The sequence below is a fragment of the Sciurus vulgaris genome (genome assembly GCF_902686455.1).
Source record: "Sciurus vulgaris genome assembly, chromosome: 11".
NCBI lineage: Eukaryota > Metazoa > Chordata > Mammalia > Rodentia > Sciuridae > Sciurus > Sciurus vulgaris.
The window spans coordinates 121193090-121219891 of NC_136472.1; the positions used below are offsets into that span (position 1 = coordinate 121193090).

At 36.1% G+C, this 26802-nt stretch overlaps 1 protein-coding gene across 4 annotated transcripts; it reads left to right on the forward strand.

The window, feature by feature from the left end:
* The first annotated feature begins 269 nt into the window (after positions 1-269).
* CHEK1 (checkpoint kinase 1) lies at positions 270-26698 on the forward strand. 4 transcript variants are annotated; one of them, XM_079102820.1, is made up of 14 exons: positions 270-2997; positions 3333-3450; positions 3663-3747; positions 4562-4785; positions 6142-6206; positions 6298-6367; positions 12467-12655; positions 14032-14136; positions 16089-16184; positions 20936-21044; positions 22034-22211; positions 22468-22599; positions 24013-24114; positions 25687-26698. In XM_079102820.1, the coding sequence occupies exons 1-14, from the start codon at positions 2995-2997 to the stop codon at positions 25780-25782; spliced, it is 1572 nt and encodes a 523-aa protein (XP_078958946.1). In that variant the 5' UTR covers positions 270-2994; the 3' UTR covers positions 25783-26698. The 4 variants fall into 4 exon arrangements, with proteins under 4 accessions (XP_078958946.1, XP_078958948.1, XP_078958947.1 ...); XM_079102822.1 differs by lacking the exon at positions 3333-3450; XM_079102821.1 differs by lacking the exon at positions 3333-3450 and having other exon boundaries at positions 270-2909.
* The last annotated feature ends 104 nt before the right edge of the window (positions 26699-26802 follow it).

The window sequence follows — 26802 nt, forward strand, 5'->3', positions numbered from 1 at the left end:
TCAGTTCTATTATAGTTATAATTTAGGTTAAATCAATAATTACTTCTAACCTGGATATTCTTAATTAAGCCATATATACTGTTACTTTTTTCCTAGCATAACTTGTTTTCTTTCTTTGTACTTGTCACTAATTTGTCCCCAGTTTGCCCAGTGTCAGTCTCTTAATATGTTTGAACACATAGGTATTCATTCTTTGGGTGTCTTCTGTTTTGGTATGTTCTAGTTTGAGTTGGTTCACTCTCCAGGTTTGCTTGGTTGTATCATTTCACTGGTGTGTGTGTGTGTGTAATACTGGGGACAGAATGCAGGGCCTTGTGCATGCTAGGTAAGTGCCCTACTACAGAGCTACATCCCCAGCCCTATTTGACTTCTTTCTTGATTTATCACTTCTAAGTACCTTTCTGAGAAAGTGTATGAGAGAGAAATTTTGGGGAGATTTCACATTTCTTTTCACACAATTTGTAGGTTCACTCAGTATATATTGGGAATAATTTTTCCTTAGGATCATTAAAGGACTGACTTACTGTTTTCTGTCTTCCAAATGTTGATAAATGTAGTACTATTCTAATTATTATTCCCTTTCTCTTATTGATAGTTATTTGGATGTTGGACTTCCTGAATTAGTCTCCTAATATTCTCATATTTACTCTTCTATTTTTCATCTTCTTCCATCTGGGAGAGTTTCTCAACTGTACTTTTAAAACTATTTAAAATAGTTTTTTCCTGCTTTCATATTTTTAATGACCAAGAGCTTTTTTGTTTTAATATTCCTCTTTTGACATCTTTCCAATTGAAGACTCTCAAATTCTTAGTTGTTTGCTCTTTTTAAAGAGTGGGACATAAAAAGCTGATTGAAAAGGCTTTTTGATGGTGGGTGGTGTATATTCATGTGGTTTTCAATCTACTGTGGTCTGGCCAGGCTATTACACAGGAATATCTAGTACTGGTAGCTAGGTATTTTTCTCTTACATAGATAGGATTCCCTCAAGGTGTATAATAACCTTTTACTCAAGGATATAAGCCAGGCTACCAGTTTTCTGGGAGTAGCAGAAAAGGTCTACAGTCTCTATTTTCAGTGCATACAATTAAAATTAATTCCTCAGTTTTCAGAAAGGTACCCAAGCTTTTAACTGTCCTATCCTTATTTATCTACAGTTCGGCTACCACGTATTGACTGACTAAAGTCTTAACCCAGCTTTGGGGAGAAGCAGTTCCTTTGGGGAGAGATCTGTTTGCTTCTTAAAAGTCTTTCATCTCCATATTCTGAGTTGCCTGGTGTCATCAATTCAAGTTGAGGTTTTTAGGATTTCTGAGATGTAAATCATTGCTTTACTGAATTCTTATTGCTAGTTTAGGATTCATCTATATTTTATTTAAGTTAGTTACTTTCCATGTCAAGGCTTTTCACTTTCCAAAATTGTTTTTCATACTCATTCTTGGAGGTTATTATCTTCTAAAAATTTATCTTTTACTCTTATGTTAGCCATTTCCAAAGGGCACAGAGGCAATTCTCATATATGCCGTCTTTAACTGATACTGTGTCTACATCTGTATTTTTTTATTTTTTTCAGGATAAAAAGAAATTTTAATTCTGTCCAGGAACACTGGAACTGTACAGATCCTCCTCTTCTTCATATATTTGTTTTTCCGCACACAGAGAGGAAATCAGGGAAGATGGAGTAAACTAGAAAACTTGTTATTTATATTACATGAAATCTAAATTGATGGCATGGTTGAAAACTTCACACCCAAACATTTGCAGTTTTAATGTTTTTGTCCCTGATTTTGCTTCTTTAAAACAGAGGTGTGCATTCTTCTAGGTGTAACATTTTATACCCATTTTACTCCATTTCTAGTATTACAAGTTATCTTGAATGTATTTGGCTTGGTTTTGAAGAAGGGGGAATTTAATGTTCTTGCTTATGCCTTTACTCGTTTCAGTTTTCTAGGACTATTTTGTTTTCAAGTTACTTTCTTTGGAATTTTCTTCTCTCTTTAAATGGGCTACTTTAAAAGTTTTGCATTGTAAAATTTATACTGGCTTTAACTTGCCTGTTTCTTACACATTAAGAAAAAGTTGCTAGAACTGAGCTAGGCAGATGGTCATCCTTCAAAATACTTCAGGCTGAACTAAAGTATTGTTTGAAGTCTGTTCACCCACAGGCAAAATTGGTGATCCTGACATTACCTCGAATTCTCCCAGGATTACCCACTGCAGTACTACTCCACCCCCACGCCCCCTTCCTGAGTGGCCTTTTCGACGGCTCTCACCAACACAAAATCCCTCTTCACGGTATCCATTTCCACCAGCTCCTGCTCGTAGGTACTCGGCTCTAACAGTATAGGTCCTGCACTCCAAAGTTCAGAGAGACCTCTGCAGTGCTTCTTGGATCCTCACTGTTCTGTCGGGCTGCCAGGCCAGGCGCTCAAAGGTCCCAGGCTGGCGGTGGGTTTACTTAGACAACGCTGCAGCCTTTCCAGGCTCGGAGCGACCCGGGGCAAAGCGGGACCACCGCCAGGAGGCGCAGCCCACGGGTGCGCTGTGCGGGGATGGAGGCTTCGGCCCTGCCCCGGACGCCCGAAGCCGCGCAGCGGAGTTCCACATACCGGATGTCACTTCACACCGGCCCAGAGGTCAGTTCGCATTGGTGCTGGTCCGCAGTTCATCGGTCTTTTCAGCCAGGATCTGCCCCACACCTAGAAGAAACGCGGTCGGGCCAGCTCGGACTGGCAGACCCAACGCGCGGGTCTTTCGGAGCCGCCAATCTTCAGAGCCGCGGGACACGGGAACGCGCGTCGTCCTGCTTTACGGCAAGGGTGCGCGCATTTGCGGCAGCATGACGCAAGCAAATTTTGGCGGGAAAAGTGCTGCATTTGGATTCCTGTGGTGGCGGGCAAAGGACACCTTGGTGAGGAGGGGCGGCCGGTAGGGCGAGAAAGGGTCTGAAGAAGGAGTTAGGAGTCTAGATTAGTGAGGAGGAGCACGATGAGATAATGGTATTGTTGAGCGGAGGGGATGGGAGGTCCTCCAGCGGAGGGGCGGTTTTGGAGAGAGGAGGCGTGTGGTACCATGGGGTCTCCATTGTAAAGGGGAGGGCAGGAGAGGCTACCTTTCTGCTAGCTGGGGACCTCTGAAGTTTGGGCGCTGTCCTGGGTCCCAGCCCTTCCTTCCGCTTCTACGGGCAGTTTGGCCCCGCCCCGGGCTCCTCCCGGCCTTTGGGTCGGGTGGGGTGGGGGTGGGAGTTGGAACTGTGCAAGTGGGGAGGAGGGGCTGCAGGAGCTGCAGTTATTCCAACCCCTCTTCTAGCCAACATCCCGGTACTCTTCCCCAGACTCCCACCTCTTCTACCCGCCTCCCCAGTCATTCACCGAAAGCACCCTTCTTCCCGCTTCTCACCGCACCTTTTAAATTTCCCGGGAGGCCCGAGGAGGGCAGAGTTTCAGCCCTCGGTATGCACGGGGATGGGGATTGCGATTTAGGCAACCAAATGCCTAAACTTAGAATACTTGTTTGAGGTTTGAAGACGTGGATAAATGTGAATGAGATGTAAGGGGAAACGAAGCTGTTGTGAGGGGTCTTGGCAGGAAGCAGAGCGCGGTGACTTTACAGGTGATCTGAACTTACGCTCGTCCCTTATTTTTCGGGTTCCTGCCTTTTACAGCCGTGGTGCTCGGTGGAGTCATGGCAGTGCCCTTTGTGGAAGACTGGGACTTGGTGCAAACCCTAGGAGAAGGTGCCTACGGAGAGTGAGTTTGAATCCGAATATTACGTTGCTTTCACGCTTGCTTTAGTTTTCTATCGTTTTGTCTGAGTATGTATTTATTGTTTGGGACTTGTTTTTCCAATACAGTGGCGATTTAGAGATCAGATCTTTGCATTTGGAAACCAAGGCTTTTAGCAAGTGATGTCACACAATTTTTGTAAGGATTAATATCCTCCCCCCCTTTTTCTTTATCAAGAGCTGCAAAAGATTTGTTGAAGTTATTGTTTCACATAGCCTTGGACTGTAAGCATAGTAGCTAAACGAGCAAATGAACAGACTTTGGAGACCACCTGCCTGGTTTCAGATCTCAAATCTATCACACACTGGTCTTGTTTTATGGACTTAGGCGAGCTTCCTAATGTTGTATGCCTCTGTTTCCTCATTTATAAGACGGCAGTAACAGCCCCTACTCCAAAGGTGCTTAGTACAGTTATCACAGGCATATATAGCATGAGGTTAGTAAATATTAGGTAATGCTATTAAAATTATGTGAATAGAACTAGTATATATGTGATATAGAATGTTATTTTCCCAATTTAACTTACTTTATTAAGCATTTATTAAATGACTTGCATGTACAGCATAATGACTTCTTTGGAATAATAGCCATAGTAATTCACATTTCAGAAAGGGGCAGTATCTGTTGAGAATGTGGCAGAAACCATTTCCTTGGTTTCTCCTTGGTGGAGAAGGTAGGAAAGGTAAAGCAGTTTTGGATGTTTCATGTTTAATCTTTTGAAGCTCTAAAAGAGAATTCAAATGTCTAGAATGTTATAACTCTTCTTTTCCTTTTTTAGAGTTCAGCTGGCTGTGAATAGAATAACTGAAGAAGCAGTTGCAGTGAAGATTGTAGATATGAAGCGTGCCATAGATTGTCCAGAAAACATTAAGAAAGAGATCTGTATCAATAAAATGTTGAATCATGAGAATGTAGTGAAATTCTACGGTCACAGGAGAGAAGGCAATATCCAGTATCTATTTCTGGAGTACTGTAGTGGGGGAGAGCTTTTTGATAGAATAGGTATGGAAAAGATTTAAGATACTGAATTCTACTAAAGTTTCTAAATTTGTTTTTTAGTCTTGGATACCTAATCCATCATTTTCCCTTTAAGTTTATGCAATATTGAAATTGAAGTAAAAATTCCTTTTTTTAATTTTTAATTTTACTGATACATGAAAACATATAGTAACAGTGAAAGAATACTGTCTTCTGAAGTTATAAGTGATTTTGTTCAGGATTGCTGTATTATGTAGTTTAAAAATGATAAACTGTAGTTTGATGGTAAAGTATAAATGCATCATAAACTGAGCTCAGTGGCACATGCCTGTAATTCCAGCTACTCAGGAAACTGAGGCAGGAAGATGACACGTTCAAGGCCAGCTTAGATAACTTAGCACGATGTTATTTCAAAGAATAAAAGGTACTGCAGATCTAGCTCATTGATAGAGGGACCCTGAGTTCAATCCCCAATACCACAAAAACAAAACAACAAAAAACAATGTGTTGTTTGCCTATACAGTTTTTTCTTTGTAGACATTCTCTTTACATGATCATTGCTTATACTTACAGGTCCAAAATGATAGCATATTAATAGTTATTTTTTCCCCTTTATTTGTTGAAGTGAAATGATTATATATATCAAGTAAATTGTTTGCTACTCAAATGTTCTGTGCAAATTCAAATAATTAGTGTTGCAGAACACTAAGAAGTACATAAAATATATGCTGTTGGTCTAAGTTTATTATTTGAAACTTTTATTAGTGGTTAAAAACTGATTATTAAAATCTCTAATGTGAATCTCAGGAGAGAACTGAGGGCCAAAGAAATCATGAGTTAATGAGAAAAATATAAAAGGTAAAAGATAACTGATCATTGAACATTTCTTAATAAGACTGTTTCCTGAAGAAACTTCATGAACATTTGGTATGAGAGATTTTATAAAGTTTAAATCTGTTAAAAATTTAGTGAAATAGGTTTAGATTTTATTAGGCTTTTACATTGACAGTTATATTGCAGAAATGGGAAAAATACTAACATAGCATTTAGAAATGTTAGGGCAGAATTTAAAGGATACCAAGTAGATGTTAATATAAGAGTAAATCAGGAGCTTTCATAAAATGGATTATGATCCTGATTTTGTTGATAGTTTGTTATTTCTTTGTAATGTTCTCAGGATAGTAGTTTATTTTTGCTCTTTAACAGATTAGAAAATGTTGGTTAGTAAGTACTGTATTTGTTAGTGCACTCAATCTTTTATTAGTATAAGATGTGTGCTCAATTATAATCACAAATGTTTAAAATCAAATTAAGGAACCATGTGGTCAATGCCTGATTGTATTTATCTCATAAACTAACTTTTGTAATTAATTCTTGTAGAACCAGATATAGGCATGCCTGAACAAGATGCTCAGAGATTCTTCCATCAGCTCATGGCAGGGGTGGTAGGTACAGTTATATCTTTTCCTTTTACTTAAAATTAGTATTAATAAAGTAAGTTGCTAAGTTCTGGTGTGTTTCTCCACTTCCCCTTAGGTTTATCTTCATGGCATTGGAATAACTCATAGGGATATTAAACCAGAAAATCTCCTCTTGGATGAAAGGGGTAAGTTTAATATTTCATTACTACTAATTTTAAGCCATTCAAGGCAGGAAAAACCATTCAAGGTTTTTGTATTTCTAAAATCTCAGTATGAAAATCTGAGAAGCCAAGGAAATTTGGGAGATTCAGTATTTTTGGAATTCACAAGTCTTTCACCATATAGTTGTAGATGAAAAGTCTTTATAGATCTAGGGTAACTCACTAGATGAATAATAAGAATGCTTGAAAACAACTTTTTTAATGGATTAATAAAGGTAAGTTCCTATTGTAATACCTGAGACTTTAGCCATGAACTGTTCTTATCTATGGCTTGCATAAGATACAAGAAGTTTAGTTTTATTTTATGGATGTCATAAAACTGAGAGGAATGAATAGTGAAAATGTTAGTTTATAGAGTCAGGACCCAAAAGATGACAAATCAGCTCTATGAGGTAGTGGCTTATGTCTGTTATGTTTAAGGCTGTCTTCCTAACATTAGGGTAGTTCCTTGCAAATAGCAGACTTTTTTTTTTTTTTTTTTTTTTTTAAATATATATTTTTTAGTTATGGATGGACACAATACCCTCATTTTATGTGTGGTGCTGAGGATCAAAGCCAGGGTCCCGTGTGTGTTAGGTGAGCGCTCCCCATTGAGCCACAACCCCAGCCCTGCAAATAGTAGACTTTAAAAAATAACTATTAAATAAATTAATCTAGCAGACCAGGAAGTTGGGCTGAATCTAACAAGTTGTTTTTTAATAGGAAAAGATCTGAAGTCTACTGTTTGGATTGAAAAAAATTAACCAAGCATAATTGAATAGCTTGTTCTAGGCAGATAAACAGTTTTTAAAAAACATTTTCTGGGCATCAAACAGTCACCTGTGTGATCTAAGAAAACTAAGGTAATCCTGCCTGAAATGAGGAAAGTAGTGGTCCAGTATTACTCTGGTGAGACTTCCCTGGAAATAGTTTTCCAGGGCTTTGTTGTAAGAGGTATGTAGATCACCGATGTACTTTTATAGGAAAGTGAGCAAGTGAAGAGCTGTGAACTATGCAAAATAAGGAATTATTGAAGGAACTCAGGGAAACTTGCTAATTGTTAAATATGGTCCTTCAGAACCTGTGGGTGAAAACTGTTTAGAAGTAATTTGGATTAGCACAGGGATGAATCTGTGCAAAAAAAGAGTGGGTTGCTTTGGCAGTAGTGAGTTCATAACATTGAACAATGGAGTATTAATTATCAAGGATATTATAAAGGGAATTTACACATTGCTTGGCTAGTATTTTCCAACACTGAGCTTTAGTTATTTAGCTTTCTACAAGTTATTTCATAAGGCACACAGCAGCATTATAGATAGTCAGAAAATTTAGTGTATAAAAAAAGGAACTGTAGGATGATTTTGTTGATGAATCCTGAGACATGAGCACATAGCACAATCTGAGAATTCTCATGCTTCTGTTTTTCATACTATTCCCATTTCTTGTTGAATGGTAATAGCCTTGATGATGTTAAATTCCATTCTTCCCTTTCCTCATACAAAGCAAGTCCTTTTTGAATTAAATGCAGGTTTCAAGATACACAAAACACCCTGGAAAAGGATTACGTGTCTGTAAATATGAAAGGCAATATAGGATAGTGTTAAGAGCTTGAACTTTGGAGTCATTTGAACCTAGGTTTAATCTAGGCTACCTCTTGCTAGACATGTGGCCTTAGGTAAGTTGCTTAACTTCTCTCTGCCTCACTTATTTATAAAATGGGGATAATAACGGAATCTATTTGAGTTATGAGGATAAAGGATGAAAACACATATGTTTTTGCTGAAGTACATACCTGGCATGTAGGAAACAGATATTTATATCTATGTAATATATACACACATGCACTTTAGAAATGCATAAATGTGTGTGTGTGTATTTTTGTTATAGTAGGTACCTGGTAAATAGTTGGTACTGAAAAAATGGTGACTTATTACTCTGTAAAAGTTAATTTACATTAAAGCTTAGTTATATGCTTTTTTCTTATGTGCATGTGGGTTTGATGTTTTTACCCTTTTAAGTTGTGTTTACATAGCATAAAAAGTACTTTTATTTAAAACTTAATTCAGGTACCCCAAAATTTTCATAAAATAAATTACATATTGTAATAAAGTATAATAAACACCTGTCTATCCACCTGACTTAAAAATAAAATAGTACTTAATTATAAGAATGCTCACAGTTCTGTTGTTGAGTAGAAAAATTTGAAACAACCCATGTCTATCAGCAGTAAGAAAATACGAAATGGATAATTTATAGCTACAATGACATAGTTGAACTTCAAGAATATAAGGTCATAGAGCAAAAAAAAATTGAAAGAATTCATATGATCTTTTTATGTGAAATTCAGAAATATATAAAACTGGTTATATTGTTTAGGTATGCAAACATGGCAAAAAAACATGGAAACAAACAAAAGCAAGGACATAATAAAAGTTGGAATGGTGGGTGTCTCAGAAGGTAGGGGAGGGAATGGGTGTTTTCTTTTTCTTGGGTGTTAGGTGAGTGGATCTTCATTATATTGTTGTATAATTTGCATTTTGTTTCTTTTCAGTACTTAATAATCTTTTAAAACAGAAATACAATGAGTATTTATAGTCTTTCTGTATTTATTAACAGTATACCCTTCCTTTATTTTTGTCAGAACCATACTTCTAAATATCAAGTATATTACTTGTAACCTAACCGAGTATTAGATTGCAAACAAAATAAAACAACAAAATCCAAGGAATACTGTAGTAATCTGTTAGTATTTTAAGTGATTACCACTTGGAACTCTTAATCCCAGTGGTTTGTCCAAATTGTGTTATATGTAGCTATTAAAAAGTATAGCCAGACGTGGTGGTGCATGTCTTATCCCAGCAGCTCAGGTGGCTGAGGCAGGAGGATCCCGAGTTCAAAGCCAGCCTCAGCAAAAGCGAGGTGCTGAGCAACTCAGTGAGACCCTGTCTCTAAGTAAAATACAAAATGGGGCTAGGGATGTGACTCGGTGGTTGATTGCCCCTGGGTTCAATCTCCTGTATTCCTGCCCCCCAATATATATATGGATATGGATATATATATATATATATATATATATATATATATATATCACAGTATCTACCTCCAAGAGTCAAATACAAGTAAATATTAATGACATATTAAATTGGGTGATTGGGTGAATGTGCTTGGTTTTTAAAGGATCAAAGAATAGAGAAATGATGAGTGTTCTATAACTGCATAGGCCCAGTACAAAAATTGAATCATGTTATAGTACTTGTTATAACACTAGCCTTTTTCCACTTATATCCTGTTTCATGTGTGTGTGTGTGTGTGTGTGTGTGTATATAAATGCCTTGTTTTTCTGGGCATTTAAGTTATTTACAAATAATATTGCTATGAATGTCCTTGTTTGTGAAGTTATGGGACTATTTCTGTGGCTGTGTTCCTAGAAGTGGGCATTGCTAGTTCAAAGAGAAAATATTAAAAATTTTGACACCTTTGGTCAGATTGCCCTCTGAAAAGCTTATCACCATTGGCAACCTCTAATAATAGGGGGCCTTCTATAGCTCCTAAGACTAGGTTAGAACCCTTCGCTATAGGATCCTGTCATGCTCTATATTTTTATAACCTTCTTGGTCATTACCTATTATTTATCTTCCTCATTGATTTGTTTACTGTCTACATTGGCTAGCACAGTAATTGTTATGTGGGTATAGTAGATATTTACTACGTGTAGGTGAAGTTGAAAGTCCTGTCTGCATTTTTTGTGTGCTGGAGATGGGAAGATTAGTGTGAAAGTTAGTTCTTTTAGTTTGTTTTTTGTACAGAGTTCCTCCTCTTTTTCTCTACTTAGCCATTTGGACAAGAAATTCTCATGGATTCTGGATCTTTTTTTTTTTTTTATTGTAAACAAATGGGATACATGTTGTTTCTCTGTACATGGCGTAAAGGCATACCATTTGTGTAATCATAAATTTACATACAGTAATGTTGTTTGATTCATTCTGTTATTTTTTTCCCTTCCCCCCACCCCTCCCACCCCTCTTTACCTTCTATACAGTACTTTCTTCCTCCATACTTGCCCCCCTCCCTAACCCTAACTCTAACCCTAACATTAATCCTTCCCTCCCTCCCTTTATGTGTCATCCTCCACTTATTAGCGATATCATTCGTCCTTTGGCTTTTTGAGATTGGCTTATCTCACTTAGCATGATATTCTCCAATTTCATCCATTTGCCTGCAAATGCCATAATTTTGTCATTCTTTATGGCTGAGTAATATTCCATTGTATATATATACCACAGTTTCTTTATCCACTCATCAATTGAAGGGCATCTAGGTTGGTTCCATAGTCTGGCTATTGTGAATTGAGCAGCTATGAACATTGATGTGGCTGTATCTCTGTAGTATGCTGATTTTAAGTCCTTTGGGTATAGGCCAAGGAGTGGGATAGCTGGGTCAAATGGAGGGTCCATTCCAAGTTTTCTAAGGAATCTCCACACTGCTTTCCAGAGTGGCTGCACTAATTTGCAGCCCCACCAGCAATGTATGAGTGTACCTTTCTCCCCACATCCTCGCCAACACCTGTTGCTTGTATTTTTGATAATCGTCATTCTAATTGGGGTGAGATGGAATCTTAGGGTGGTTTTGATTTGCATTTCTCTTATTACTAGTGATGTTGAACATTTTTTCATATGTTTATTGATTGCTTGTACATCTTCTTCTGTGAAGTGTCTGTTCATTTCCTTAGCCCATTTGTCGATTGGATTATTTGTATTCTTGGTGTAGAGTTTTTTGAGTTCTTTATAGATTCTGGAGATTAGTGCTCTATCTGAAGTATGATTGGCAAAGATATTCTCCCACTCTGTAGGCTCTTTCTTCACATTACTGATAGTTTCCTTTGCTGAGAGAAAGCTTTTTAGTTTGAATCTATCCCAGTTATTGATTCTTGCTTTTATTTCTTGTGCTATGGGAGTCCTGTTGAGGAAGTCTGGTCCTAGCCCGAGATTCTGGATCTTTAGTGTTATGTCTTTACACATTTTCTTCCTACCAGCTGATTTCTTTTGCTGCTGAGAAAGTTGTGCCTCATATTTTACTTATGTTTCATTCCTGCCTTTTATACTACTCATTGAAGGACTTTTCTCTGCTTTCAGCCGAAGTTTGGAGTGTTCTTTTCCAGGAGAACAGCCCCTTTTAACTCCAATATCTTTCTTTAACTTGGTCCAAACTGTTTGGTGTGTTGATGACATTTTTCTTAAGTTAATAGCAAAGATAAGTGTTGGGGGCTGTGCCACGTTGACCACATCAGCAGCGAAGAGGTTAATTGACATAAGCACACTCAAGTGATTTATTGTCCACGCACACAATGTATGCGCCTGTGTTCTCAAGCACTCCTAATTGTGCCTGATCTTTGCGTAAGAGGCGTGGCCCTGCTCTCCGCCTCCTGGAGGTGATATAAGCGTAGGCAGAGCGAGACCGGGGGACACAAAAAAGCAGCTAGAGGGAAACACACGCAGCAGCGAGTAGGGGCAGCGGCGGAAGGCAGATCGCAAAGCGGAGAACTGAGACGCATCACTAGGGCACTTTAGGTAGACACACTCTTGGTTCACAGGATGCAGGACGCACCAGTAAGAAGTAGCAGAACTTAAGTGAGGCGTAGCAAGTCTCTCTTCCTCTAAGCTCTAAACAAAGCCTGTCCTTCTCTCAAAGTCTCTCTTAAGCAAAGTCTCTCTCTCTCCTCTTAAAGCAAGTAAACCTCATTTCCTCTATCCTCTATAAACAAGCAAGCAGGGAAGCAGCGCACTAAAGAGAAGGATAGAGGTAGCTCAGTTTCCAGTCCACCACCCATAAGACCTGCGCAAGTTGTTGCTGCGAGCGGTGACAAATATCCACGGATTTTGTACCGCAAAGAGCCAGCAACAGGTAAGGCCTTTTCCGAGTTTAGCATGGGTTATTATGTCTTTTAATTTATCTTTTCCAAAATTTTTTTCTGTTTATTTTGGTCATGTCATGGTAGAGAAATTCTACAAACCAGGTAATATATCCAATAAAACGTAATCTATCCTTTTTATCCAGTGCTATTCTTTTTTTTTTCTTTTGGTTTAGATAACCTCAAAATCTCTGACTTTGGCTTGGCCACAGTGTTTCGGCATAATAATCGTGAACGTTTATTGAACAAGATGTGTGGTACTTTACCTTATGTTGCTCCAGAACTTCTTAAGAGAAAAGAATTTCATGCAGAACCAGTTGATGTTTGGTCCTGTGGAATAGTGCTTACTGCAATGTTGGCTGGAGGTAAGAGCTATTTAGTCATGATGAAACTGGTTTATGGCCTTGTGTGGTGGCACATTGCCTGTTATTTCAGTGGCTCAGGAGGCTGAGATAGGAGGATTGCAAGTTTGAGGCCAGCTTCATCAACTTAGTGAGACCCTGTCTCAAAAACAAACAAACAAAACAATGGTCTGGGGATGTGGCTTATTGGTTAAGCACCCCTGGGTTCAATCCCTGTTAGCAAACAAACAAAAAATTTCTGTTTATGGAAAGTCAGATTTGCTATGCTAAAGTAAATGAAATAAACCAACAGAATTCATATTTAGGTGATATTATTTTAATACTTTCAATCAGTTTGGGCTGCTATAAGACAGTACCATAGACGGGTGGCTTATGAACAACAGAGATTTATTTCTCACAAACCCTGGGATGAAGGTGCCTGCATATTCTGGTAAGGATCCTTTTCTTGGCTTGCAAGTAACCAACTGATTATGTCCTCATATGATGCAGAGCAGAGAGAGCAGAGCTCTTTTTACTGTGTTTTCATAACAGCAGTGATCCCATTCATGAGGGATCCTACCTTCATGGACTAATTCCTTCCCCAGGAGGGCCCACCTCTAAACACCATCACATTGTGGGTTAGAATTTCAACATGAATTTTGAGGTAGAAACAAATATTTAATTATTGCAAATGGTAACTTATTCATAACTAACTTATAATCCCAAAATTTTTTTTTTAAATTAAGTTTGTGTATCTATTAAATGAAAAATCAAAATAGCCGTTTCTTTATAAGTCATGTAAATGTTTTTTTGGTGGTGCTAGGGATTAAACACAGAACTTCACACATGCTAGGCTATTGCTCTACCACTGAAGAACATGCGCAGACCTTTTTTAATATTTTGTCGTGAGACAGGGTCTCTAAATTGCCCAGTCTGTTCTTGAATTTGTGAGCCTTCTGCCTCAGCCTACCTAGTAGCTGGGATTATAGGTATGTGCCGTTATGCCATGCTTCATGTAAATACTTTTGAAAAGAGTAGAGCAAGAAGTGGCTCATCTGTCTTTGAAGTGCCTGTAAAGTTTCTATGAAACTTAGTTTTTTGTTTTTGTTTTAATTTTTTTTCTTTTTTTAAAGTTGTTGATGGACCTTTATATTTTATTCATCTATTCGTATGTGATACTGAGGATCGAACCCAGTGCCTCACACATGCAGGGCAAGTGCTCTACCACTGAGCCACAACCCCACTCCTGTCTTTGTTTTTTTAACGAAACTTAGTTTTTTAGTTTGTAAGACATTGAATTTGAAGGAAATTGTATGGGTTTGTAATGATTATTTTTCCTTGAAATCTTCACAGTATAATTTTGTGAACACTCAGGATATTGTCACTTGTTTTATTTTTAGAATTGCCATGGGACCAGCCCAGTGACAGTTGTCAGGAATATTCTGATTGGAAAGAAAAAAAGACATACCTCAATCCTTGGAAAAAAATTGATTCTGCTCCTCTAGGTAACTGGGTTTTCTTGACTGATACTGATTTCTTAGATAGTGAAATCTTCTGCTATTTGAAATATTTTCTTAACATTTTTTTGTTTTATAATATTTTAATGATTATATAAGTAACCCAGGATCTTCGTACATAGGTAATGTAAATAAAAATGAAAAAAAATCCTATAATTCTGTCACTTAGAAATAGCATTTTAAAGATATTTTGTGTGCTTCTGTACTTTGTTGTAAATACATATAATGCTTATATGTGTACACAAAAAGTTAGATCATAACTATAAATGATATTTCATAACCCATTCTTTGGCTTTAATGTTCTTTAAATATTTTTCCATGCCTGTAATTGTAGGTCTCTATCATTGTTTTTAAAGGCTGTGATGATATTTTGCTATATGGATGTGCTTTTCCTCATTAAATTCACTTCATTGGAAATTTAAATTATTTTCTAAATTTTTACTGTTTTAAAACAGATAAGAGCTGGGCACAGTGGCACATGCCTATAATCCCAGTGGCTCTGGAGGCTGAAGCAGGAGGATCACGTATTCAAAGCCAGCCTCAGCAATTTGGCAAGATGCTAAGCAATTCAGTGAGACCCTGTCTCCTGTCTCTAAATAAAATACGAAATGGGGCTGGGAATTGAACTCAGGGGTAACTAAGCAATTCAATGAGACCCTGTCTCTCAATAAAATACAAAATATGGCTGGGGATGTGACTTAGTGGCCAAGTGCCTGAGTTCAATTCCTGGTATAAAAAAAAAATAACAAAAAAACACATATGATAATTATTTATGTAACATAATCTTCATACATATCCTTAAATTATTTATTTAAAATAAACTCCCAGAAACAAAATTGCAGGGTCAAGGATGTATGTAGATTTTTAAGTATTTTATCTTATTTTGTCAAATTGCTTTTCAAAAAGTTGGTACCATTTCATCAGTTTTACATTTGAAAAGTGAGTTTAATCTAATAGGTCTGTTTTTAAATTAAATTTTTATTATAAGTTTAATATTAGTGAAATGGGAACCCTTTGAGTATTTATTAGTTTTTTGTCAGTTTTGCTTAGTGTTGGCAAGATTTTCTTACCCTTTAAGGACTTTCCCCAGGGATGCTATACCACTGAGCTACATCCCCAACCCTTTCTATTTTTTTATTTTGAAACCGGGTTGTACTGAATTGCTCAGACTGACCTCAAACTTATGATTCTTCTGCCTCAGTCTTCTTAGTCAAGGGTTACAGGCGTGTATCATTATACCCAACTTTGACCTTTGCATTTGTTACAAATATTTTCCATGATTTGTCACTTATTTTCATTTTATTTGACATGTAAAATTTTTTATTTTCAAATCTATAGTTTGTCATTTGTGATTTCTCACTACCTTGTCATGTTACTATTTTTTTAAAAGTCCCCTATGCTTTCATTGTTTTTATGACTTCATTTTTACATTTAAATCTTTGGTCCATTAGAAAATAATTTTTAATGTTGAGAGATGTCTGACTTCTTTTTCCAAGATAATTAAAATACCTTAGGATGATGGTTGGTTATATTACTCTCTTTGAAAAAGTTATTCATAGTAAACACAAAACTGTGAATGAGGAAGTAACATAAGAACATGATATGTTGGAATGATGAAATTTGGTATTAAAAATGGATAGAAGGTTTCTTTGTATCTTTTTGTTGATGCCACATGGGGATAAACATTTCTTTCTGAATCTTGTTCTGCTTATTTGCATAATTGAGAATTAGATCTGGAAGAATTTTCTAAAGTGTAGACAGCAGCAAAGGAAAACTACATGACTTTAAAGCAGTAATGTAGTAACTTTATTCTTTCCCTTCCCCAGAAATAATATTTAGACATAAGAAGTCCAAAAGAATGTGTTCCTTAACCCTAAGTTGTAGAATTTTCTAATATAGTATGTCTTTTTGTAAATGTTGCTTGAATATTTTGTTTTCAGCTCTACTGCATAAAATCCTAGTTGAGAATCCATCAGTAAGGATTACCATCCCAGACATCAAAAAAGACAGATGGTACAACAAACCACTCAAGAAAGGTATTATTCTTAAAATACAAACATTTTTCTCTATGAAAGAATGAAAAGTCAGTATCATAAGTCACCAATATAAGATAGCTGGGGTCTCTTTCCTCATGGAGATTATTAGTCTAGTAGGGAGAACAAATTTAAAAAGTGGTTTGTTTATTAATAACTACAAAGGGGAGAAAATTGGAGTACTGTAACTAAGTGTTTGAACAAATGTTAAAGGACAGTGAAGACTTTTCTTCCTGAGGAAATGACATGAAATTTAAGATTTAAAGATTAAAGGGGAGCTAAACAGGCAAGATGAGTGACAAATCTAATTCTGAGCAGAGGGAACAGCATTTGGAAAGTCTTAGATTCAGAAACTCTGGTGCATTTGAGGAACTTTAAACAAGATTAGTATGGCATGGCCCTTGTCTGTCTTAATCCTTGTGTCAGCAGTCATTAACACAGTGTAGGTATGTTGCAGGCACTCGGTAAAAGCTTGCTGAGTGAATGAGTGAGTAGAGAAGTGGGAGAGGGGAGCCCGTTGAGATGACACTGGAGAGGCAGACAGCAGCCAGGTTATAAGGATGAGGGCCTTGTGAGCCATGTTAAGGATTTTGGGCCCTAACTTACAGCCATTAGGGAAACTTTTGAGAGACTTTAAGGATGAAAATGACAGGGTCATAATTTGGTTTTCAAAGATTTTTCCAACCACTACTCTTTGCCATTGTTTTTGATGAATAGGAATAGGTTAAAGGTAGTGGATTCGATGGGAAAAGATAGTAGCTTGGAGTAGGTTAGTTGTAATGGTATTAGAGAAGAGAGGTAGATGCCTAAGAAATTTAAGAACTTAATTGATATGACTGGTGATTGTTTAGATGTGGAAAATGAAGGGAAATGAACAATCAAGGGTGACTCTTTGGTTCTGCTAACTCAGGAGGAGAAACAGATTTGGGAAGAAATTTTGATTTTTGAGGGAAATGAGTAAATAAAAACCATCCAATAGTTTTGTATGTGTGTGTGTGTGAGAGAGAGATTCAGGAGATAAGACTAGGCTTGAGATAACAGTTTTGGGAATTTAAACCATACTAGTAAATGAAATTGATTAGAGATTTTGAAGGGATACCAGTATTCAAGTGGTAGGTGGAAACCAGGGAAACAGTAAGCAGAGAGATGGAAGGAATAACTGGAGAATGTGAAGTAATGGAGGCTAAGGGAAGAAAGTTCATGGCAATGACAGTTGCTGTTAATTGGACTAATACCATGAAGCCTGAATTTTGTCCATTTAATTTCATGATATGGCATTTATTCATGATCTTGGCAAGAATAGTTTCTAAATCACACTGTTACAACCTTTTTTTGCCCATCAATTATTATTTTTTTCAGTGCTAAGGATCAAATGCAGTACCTCATGCGTACTAAGCAAGCACTCTACCACTGAGCTATACTCATAAATCTGACATAGTTAAACTTTTTTTTTTTTTTGGTGGTAGTACTGGGGATTGAACCCAGTTCTTGTACATGCTAGTCAAGTGCTCTGCCACTGAGTTATGTCCCCCTTTATTTTTCCTTAACTTTTAATACTTTCCCCAATCTCACCCTCAGGTGGTAATAGTACTTCCTATTTCACTGGAAAATAGAACAATGTAGAATGGAAATTCACAAACTCCCACCACCATCCCCCCCCCCAACTGCCTCTGTGCTCATAGCCTCTACTGTATATCCTGTGGCTGTGAATAAATCACATATCAACTCTTGCCTACTCAAGGACAACTAACAATTCTTTTTGTCTCGCAATACTTGTTTTTCCTTCTCTGCCATATCTTATTAGTATACCAACATGCTGTTTCTTCCATCATGAAAACAAACAAAAGTTAATAAATACACAATTCAGTAAGTTAAATAGTAATAAGACTTCTCTTAAACCCATTTCTCCCTATTCCATTTTTCTTTTTCTTTTACAACTGAACATCTCAAAAGAAGTTTCTACTTTCTGACTCCTCAAAGCCAGATTTGAGGATTTCCATCTGCTTTGTTGCCAAACTAATAATCAGTTCTTGGACCTCCTCTTATTCTGTCTGATCAGCAGCATTTTATGCAATTGGTCATGCCTTCTTCCTTTAAAAGTTGTCTTCATTTGACTTTCAGATATTATACTCTCTTTAATTTCTTCCTTATTGGCTACTCTCTTTCAATATCCCTTTACGAGCTCAACTTCTTAATAGTGGAGCATACCAGGGCTCAACTGATGAACTGTCCACATTTACTCCCTTAATAATTTTTTTCAGTCTCAGGGCTTTAAGTAAATCTTTATATTCATGACTTACCATTTACCACATTTATATCATCCTGGACCTTTTCTATGAACTCCAAACTCATTTGCCTAATGTTTCAAATGTCCCTTGAGTTTTAAGTGGCATCTTAAACTTTGAAATATCCCAAACTGTGTTACTGATTGTTGCCCTTCATACCTCCTCCTTCCAGAATCTTATATTTTCTTTGATGGTAACTATATCCGTCTTGTGATACACATCAGAAACTTTGAAGACAGCTTTCATTCCTTTCATTGTTTTACCTCCTGTTCAATCTACAGGGAATTTCTGTTAACCTCTACCTCGAATTGATCACCTTTTATCACCTCTACTGCTACTCTGTCAGTTGAAACCAGTATGGTATTTTGCCCCAGAGTGTTCTGATTTAAAAGTAAGTTAGAACTAGGTGTGGTGACATAGTTCTGTAATACTAGACACTTGAGAAGTTGAAGCAGGATTGCAAGTTGCAGACCACCTCAACAACTTGGTGAGACCCTGTCTCAAAAAATTAAAAGAAAGGACTGGGGATATAGTTCAGTTGTAAAGTGTGTTCAATCCCCAGTACCACACCCCCACACCCCCCCCAAAAAAAGTAAGATGTTACTGTTAAAAATGTCACTGTTCTAGGCTGGGGTTGTGGCTCAGTGGTAGAGTGGTTGCCTAGCACATGTGAGCCACTGGGTTCAATCTTCAGCACCACATAAAAATAAACAAATGAAATGTATTGTGTCCATCTACAACTATAAAATATATATTATTTTAAATGTCACTGTACTCAAATATTCCAGTGCTTTACTTCTCACTCAGAATATGAGCTAAAATCTGTTCATGACTTACAGGGACTTATACAATCTCTGTTTTATTACCTCTCAGACTTTAATTCTGCTTTTCCTCTTGGTCATAGCTCTATTGATCTCCTCATTATTCTTCAGTTATTACAGGTACACTTTTACCTTATTTTTATAATGACTAATTTTCAGTGACTGGGACACCCTCCCCTCCCCTGCCCCATGAGACTTAGTCATATATATTGTTCTCTCATCTTATTTGGGTATTGAAGAGGCTGAAAGTCTTAATAAAAAGGAAGTAAGTAGCAGAGCATCAAGATCTCTGAGGAGGTAGGAGTGTATGGGCTCCATAGTACAAGCAAAGGGTATATTTTGATGAACTCCTTCTGATGGGAGGATGCAGAGGAGGAGAAACAAGATGGGTAAGAATGCAAATAAATTTGCAGATTTGGTAGTGACATGTTAAGGTAATTTCTATCAAAAGGCTTTATTTTCTCTATGGATGAGAGATGGTATCACATGTTTAGTAAGGGGATGGTAGTGTTCTTGAAAATTTCAGAAGAGTGTTGAAGTTTCAAAATAATACTGCTGGAGAAAGGGAAAGAGAACTGACTAGAGAAACAAATAGGATTGACTGACAGTGTTGAGGATCTGGCTGAGGATCATAACCATGAGTTTGTGGTATCATCATTTTCTTTTTTTAATGTTTTATTTGTTCTTTTTAGTTATACATGACAGTAAAATGTATTTTGACATATCACACATACATGGAGTCTTACTTCCCATTCTTGTGGTTGTACATAATGTGGAGTTTCACTGGTTGTATATTCATACATGAACATAGGAAAGTTATGTCCGTTCATTCTACTGATTTTCTTATTCCCATCCACCCTTCTTTCCCTTCATTCCCTTTTGTCCAATCCAGTGAATTTCTATCCATTTTGCCTTGTTGCGAGTTAACATTTGCATATCAGAGAGAAAATTTGGCCCTTGGTTTTTGGAAATTGGCTTATTTTACTTAGCGAGATAGTCTCCAGTTCTATCCATTTACTGGCAAATGCCATAATTTCATTGTTCTTTATGGCTGAGTAATATTCCATTGTGTATATGTCCAGATTTTCTTTATTCATCTGTTGAAGGGCACCTAGGTTGGTTCTATAGCTTAGCTATTGTGAATTGAGCTGCTATAAACATTGATGTGGTAGCATCATTTTCTTTTTTTTTTTTTTTTTTTTTTATCATTTTCTATATAATGATTATTCTTGGTAAAGCTTTTCTTTTCCAGGGCAGCAGAATGTTGGATAGAGAAGATTCATAGTGTCTGTTGCCATTATCAGAAATTAATTTTCATTTTGAAAAGTTTTGCTACTTTAGCTAGCTGTCTCTGTCTTTGTAGAATATTGTTGTTACCTTAAAAGATGCCATTAAAATTGTGCCCTTAGTATGATACCCCACACTCTGAACATACTTGAGAAGTACCTAATTTGATAGGTGAGTCTTTGTCAGTTTCTAACTTGACTACATTCCTTACAAAAGCATGAAGGAAGAGCCATTATTTGTATTATGAGTATTCTGTTCAATAACTGGTTTTTGATGTAGTTTTGCTTATTCAAGTTGCCAGTTGGATTTATTAAAAATAATTGCTTAGAAGACTTAAACCTGTGTTTTTTTTTTTTTTTAGGGGCAAAGAGGCCTCGAGTCACATCAGGTGGTGTGTCAGAGTCTCCTGGTGGATTCTCTAAGCACATTCACTCTAATTTGGACTTCTCTCCCATAAGCAGTGCTTCTAGGTAAGACTGATAAAAGATTAAGTAGTTTTGGAAGGATTCCCCATGAAGAATAATACATGCATATATGTATTTTTAAAATAATGAACATAATTTTATCAGTGTAGTAATGATTATGTGGGATTGGGATTGTGGCTCAGTGGTAGAGTGCTCACCTGAGCACATGTGAGGCACTGGGTTCAATCCTCAGCACCACATAAAAAAATAAATAAGTAAAGGTATTGTATCCATCTACAACTAAAAAATAATTTTTTTTTTTTTTTTTTTTAAAGAATGATTGTGTGATAAAAGAAAAGCCTGGTGGGGTTTATTTAAAAGTATATTTTTTGGCTGGGCATGGTAGCACAAGCCTGTAGTCCTACCTACTCCAGAAGTAGGAGGATAGCAAGTTCAAGGCCAGCCTGGGCAACGTGGCAAGACCCTATCTCAGAAAACAAATTAATTAAAAATTTAAATTAGGCATGGTGGTGCACGCCTGTAATCCCAGTCACTCAGGGGGCTGAGGCACAAGGATCGCAAGTTTGAAGCCAGCTTCAGCAACTTAGCAAGACTATAGGCAACCTAGTGAGACCCTGTCTCAAAATAAAAAATAAAGGTCAGATGGTGGAGAGTAGAAGTACAGTGAATTAGAGAAAGGGGAATGAAGGAAAGGGAGAAGGGATAGGAATAGGAAAGAGTTAAATGAATCTGACACAAGTTTCCTGTGTATATATGAATATACCACAATGAATCTCCATATCATGTACAACACAAGATTGGGATCCTAATTAGAATAAGATATGCTCCATGTTTGCATAAATATGTCAAAATATATTCTGCTATTATATCTAAGAAAAACAAAAAAAACAAAAAAGGCTGGGGATGTTGCTCAGTGGTTAGCACCTCTGGATTTAATCCCCGGTACCAAAAAAGAAAAGAAAGAAAGAATAAAGTCATATACTTAAAAGGAAAAAAAAATTAAAGTCATATTTTCCTTTCTCTTAATGTCTCAGTGAAGAAAATGTGAAGTATTCCAGTTCCCAACCAGAACCACGTACAGGTCTTTCCTTATGGGACACCAGTCCATCATACATTGATAAACTGGTGCAAGGGATCAGTTTTTCCCAACCGGCATGTCCTGATCATATGCTTCTAAATAGTCAATTACTTGGCACCCCAGGATCCTCACAGGTAAGGGAATTTACTTTTCAAATAAATAATCGTTGTCCTTTATTATCTTCAAGTCTTTTTAAAATGTGGAACTCTTAGATATATAGTAGTAATATTTTTGATTTATACATAATTTTTGGACAAGGAAGAAAGAATGAATTAGGAGAATTTCATGGAAAAGAATTCTAAGTCACAGAAAAAATTTTTAGACTGAATAGCTATGTTGTGACAGCTTTTGGTCACAGGGGACTTACTCAACTTTCTGTTTGGCACATAGAACCCTTGGCAACGTTTGGTCAAAAGAATGACACGATTCTTCACCAAATTGGATGCAGACAAATCTTATCAATGCCTGAAAGAGACTTGTGAGAAACTGGGCTATCAATGGAAAAAGAGTTGTATGAATCAGGTATGTTGATTTTCATGTGTTTTCCTGCAGAACATTCAATATGTGAATATAAACTATCATCATTAGTATGTTCCAAAAATACAAAGCAGTTTAATTTGAAAAAGAAATATTGAAATTGGAGGAATTTTTTAAAATAAAATATTCTTGATCTTAAGGAATAATGTTTTTTCAAAAATCTAAGGTTAATAAAAATATTGTGATTGAAGTCATTGTTTTCTTAAAAGCTATATATACTTAAATTGTAGACAGTAACAACTGATTTCTCTCTATGAAAGAGGGAAAAGGAATACATTAGTAATCCCATATTTCTTTCCATCTCTCTTGATCCCACCTACTAATTTTTTCTTGTTTATATTATTGTAGCATAATTATAACATTTATTTTTTAGTCTAGTCTGTCTTTAGGCTTTATATCATGAAAGACAAATAGAAGGAGTTAATCTGTATTAAAGGAGACTAAAGAGTCCTAATACTAAATGCAATGCATGATCTCATACTAGATCATAGATTTTAAAACAATTATGAAAGATGTCATTGGAACTATAGGGAGAATTAGAATATGGACTGTATATTAATGTTTTTATAGCATTGTGAAGTGGTGTGATGAAGTTATTGTTTGTAAAATGTCCTTGTTACAGGAGATACATGTTGAAGTACAGTAGAAGTAATGTTTGTAACTTAGTTTAAAAACTTAAGAAAGGCAAAGATGTCCTCATATTTATGTTTATGTCTTGATGTTGTCTGCTGGCTAGGCATTTCTTTTCTTGTCACTCATGTAGGCCATAGGAACATTCTAAAAGGCTGAAAGTGGAAGTTGCAAGTCCTCTCCAGATCTTTGCCATCTTCTTCTGATTACTGCCCTAACTTTTTAGCCACAAACCTAGCTTCTCTTTTTTCTCTCTTATATTTTCATAATTTTGTTTTCTAATTACATTTTTATTGTTTCTTCTTTCAATTGTATTTTGGTAAAATGCTAGATTTCTTTCCTTGCCCAGGAGTTACGTGGACACAATCCATTTTTGTAGGGTGTTTTTTAGCAGGGGCAGGTATACCAGGGATTGAACTCAGGGACACGCAACCACTGAGTCACGTCCCCAGCCCTATTTTGTATTTTATTTAGAGACAGGGTCTCACTGAGTTGCTTATTAGCACCTCGCTTTTGCTGAGGCTGGCTTTGAACTCGGGATCCTCCTGCCTCAGCCTCTTGAGCTGCTGTGATTATAGGCATGCACCAACCATGCCTGGCCTTATAGGATGTTTTGGCTTGGACACACATGTTCATCCATGGGGCTTGTAAGATTTTCACGTATTTGGTACTACTGGTTATGAAACTACCTTGTATGTTTTTATCATGGAAGTATCAATGACATGAGAATGTGGTTTTTGTTTAATGGTTTTTATTGTTTTGCCTCAGGTCACCGTATCAACAACTGATAGGAGAAATAATAAACTGATCTTCAAAGTGAATTTGGTAGAAATGGATGAGAAGATATTGGTTGACTTCCGACTTTCTAAGGTATTTTTGATATATTTCATTATAGTGTTCTATGGAAATATTTCTATATGAATTTTTTTAAATGGGAATATATTTGTACACAATAGTCTCCCCATCTGCACTTTGCTTTCTTTTCTTTTTTTTTTTTTTTTCCAGTTTTGGTTTCTTGAGGTCATCTATACCCTGAAAATATTAAATGTAAAGTTCCACAATTAAATAATTCATATTTAAATTGAGCATAGTTCTGAGTAGCATGACCTCATCCCACCTAGTATATGAGTTATCCCTGTGTTCAGCAGAAAAATGTGTAAATTTTTATTCATGCTGAATACAGTACTTGTCTGTTACTCACTTAGTATCTGTTCTGGTTATTACATTGATCATCATAGTACTGCAGTATTTGTGTTCAAGTAATGCTTATTTTTCTTCATAGTGGCTCCAAAGTGCAAGGGTACTATGGTTGTAGTTGCTCTAGTTTATTATTAATTATTGTTAGTCTCTTACTATGTCTTATTTACAAATTAAACTTTATCCAAGGGATGTGTTTACGTATATACGTAGAGAAAGAGGAATGCATAGGGTGTATATAGTATAGGGTTCCATACTCTTGATGGTCTCAGAGGGTTTTGGAATGTATTACCCATGGATAAAGGAAGACTGCTAATTTGGCATTCGTAAATATATGATAACTTGCTTTGTGTTCTTCTTATTATCTGTTCTTCCAAAACATGATTTTTTTCAACTGATACTTTCCTTATTAAAAAAGTTTTTGTTTCTATAGATAATGTAGATAAATATGAAAATAAAAATAATCTCAAATTATGCTTCCCAGCAGTAATCACCCTTAATATTTGAAACATTGTTTTTTAAATTCATTTATAATGTTTGGATTTTTAATATTATGATTTATAATAAATGTACATTGTAACATAATGGGCCTTACTACCATAATAATTCTGTGATTTATTTTCTTATACATTGATTTTTTTTGGTCACATTCCTGATTATTTTTGTTTTTAAAGCTCTTGACATGTAAGACCAAAATAGCATTTTCTCTCTTTCCTGAGAGATTGTATGTGGCTCTGAAAAAAAGTTGGTGGGAGGGTAGTTCACTTTTTTTTATATTGAATGTTTGCTACAATACTGTTCTCTAGATGCTTGCTGTGAAATTAAATTGTGACAGAGCCTAATGTAATGAAATCCTTCTTGTAGCTGAATCTGTTGACTTCATTGCCACAGAATGATGACAACACTTGAGTGTCCTTGTGTAGTTTATTTTTTCAAGTTTACAAATTCCCACTACCTATTGAAATCAGTGGTTTAGAGATACTAATCTTTGAAAAAGGCCTGGAGCCATTTTTCTTGCTCTCTGAGCTCAGTATGGGTAGTGAAGGGCACAAAATTGGGTCAAAATTATTTATGTAGTCATTTCCTTTACTAGAATATTTAGTCTTTATAAGAGCGCCTGAAAAGTATTGTAGCTGAACATATCTAAGAGTGTTTGTTTCTCTTTCCTAGTAAAGAAAATTGATTTTATGGCATAATCTTTTTTTTTTTTTTTGACATTATTTTTATATATCATTCTTGCTATAGGGTGATGGATTGGAGTTTAAGAGACACTTCCTGAAGATTAAAGGGAAGCTGAGTGATGTTGTGAGCAGCCAGAAGGTTTGGCTTCCTGCCACATGATTGATCCATTATCTCTGGGGATTCCTGGTGAATATAGTGCTGCTATGTTGACATTATTCTTCCTAGAGGAGATTATCCTATTCTGCAAACTGCAAACAATAGTTCCTGAAGAATTCTCTTCCCCTTTATCCAAACATCTTCCAATTCATTGTGTATGTTTTGCATACAAATAATTACTATATCTTAATTGTAATAATTTGGGGGAAGGGATGGGTAGAATTCATTAGGTATTTCTTTAGCAGTGTTCAGTATCTGGATTTGAAATCCATCTGGTGGAAACCAGGTTTTGGGATACATGATTTTACCAGCTTTTATACCAACATAATATCCCATTTTTACCAAAACATTTTGTTTCATCCAAAAGTACCTTGATTTAATTATAAGAATAAATTAGCAAAGACTAACCCTTGTAACTTTTGGATACAAAAGTAGATTTATCAGTCTATGAGGTGAAGCCAGCTTCAAAAAATGTATCCCCAGATCTGTACTTACATTTTCAAAAGGGTCTGACCAGTTATACATACCTGTTTTTGAGTTATAATGATTAATTAAAATTGCAAGTCAGTGTTTTTTCTGGTGTAGCTAGTAACATATAAAATGCTAATTGGTCTTTCAAAAAGTTGAGCATAAATTGGTAATGCTTAACTAACTTTACTCAAAAAATTAATATTGCACATCTTAAGTATTTTCTATATTATTTTCTACTTTCACAGCCATATTTTAATTCTTTACTATGGAAATAAATTCTATTTTGAAAATGAATACTTAACTCTGTGAACTTATTGGTGACCAGGCTTCTAGGTAATAAGCGGGAGGGAAGAATATAGAAGCTATCATAGAAATAGGTCTGGTTCCTGCTTTCTTAACTGTTAGATTTACTAAAACTTCATTCTTTAAATAAAATTTATATTAACTTCTGAATAAATGGTTGGGGTCCTATATTCCTTTTTCTAGATAAATTTAAAAAATAATCACTTATCTCAGTCTGAACAACATGTAAAATTTTATGGTTAGAGTTTG

What these genes read in the sequence shown, in the direction of transcription:
- CHEK1 (XM_079102820.1), top strand. An exon ending in TCTCCTCTTGGATGAAAGGG is followed by an intron (nt 6,368 to 12,466) that starts GTAAGTTTAATA and finishes CTTTTGGTTTAG; the next exon opens with ATAACCTCAAAATCTCTGAC. An exon ending in CCCATAAGCAGTGCTTCTAG is followed by an intron (nt 21,045 to 22,033) that starts GTAAGACTGATA and finishes TTAATGTCTCAG; the next exon opens with TGAAGAAAATGTGAAGTATT.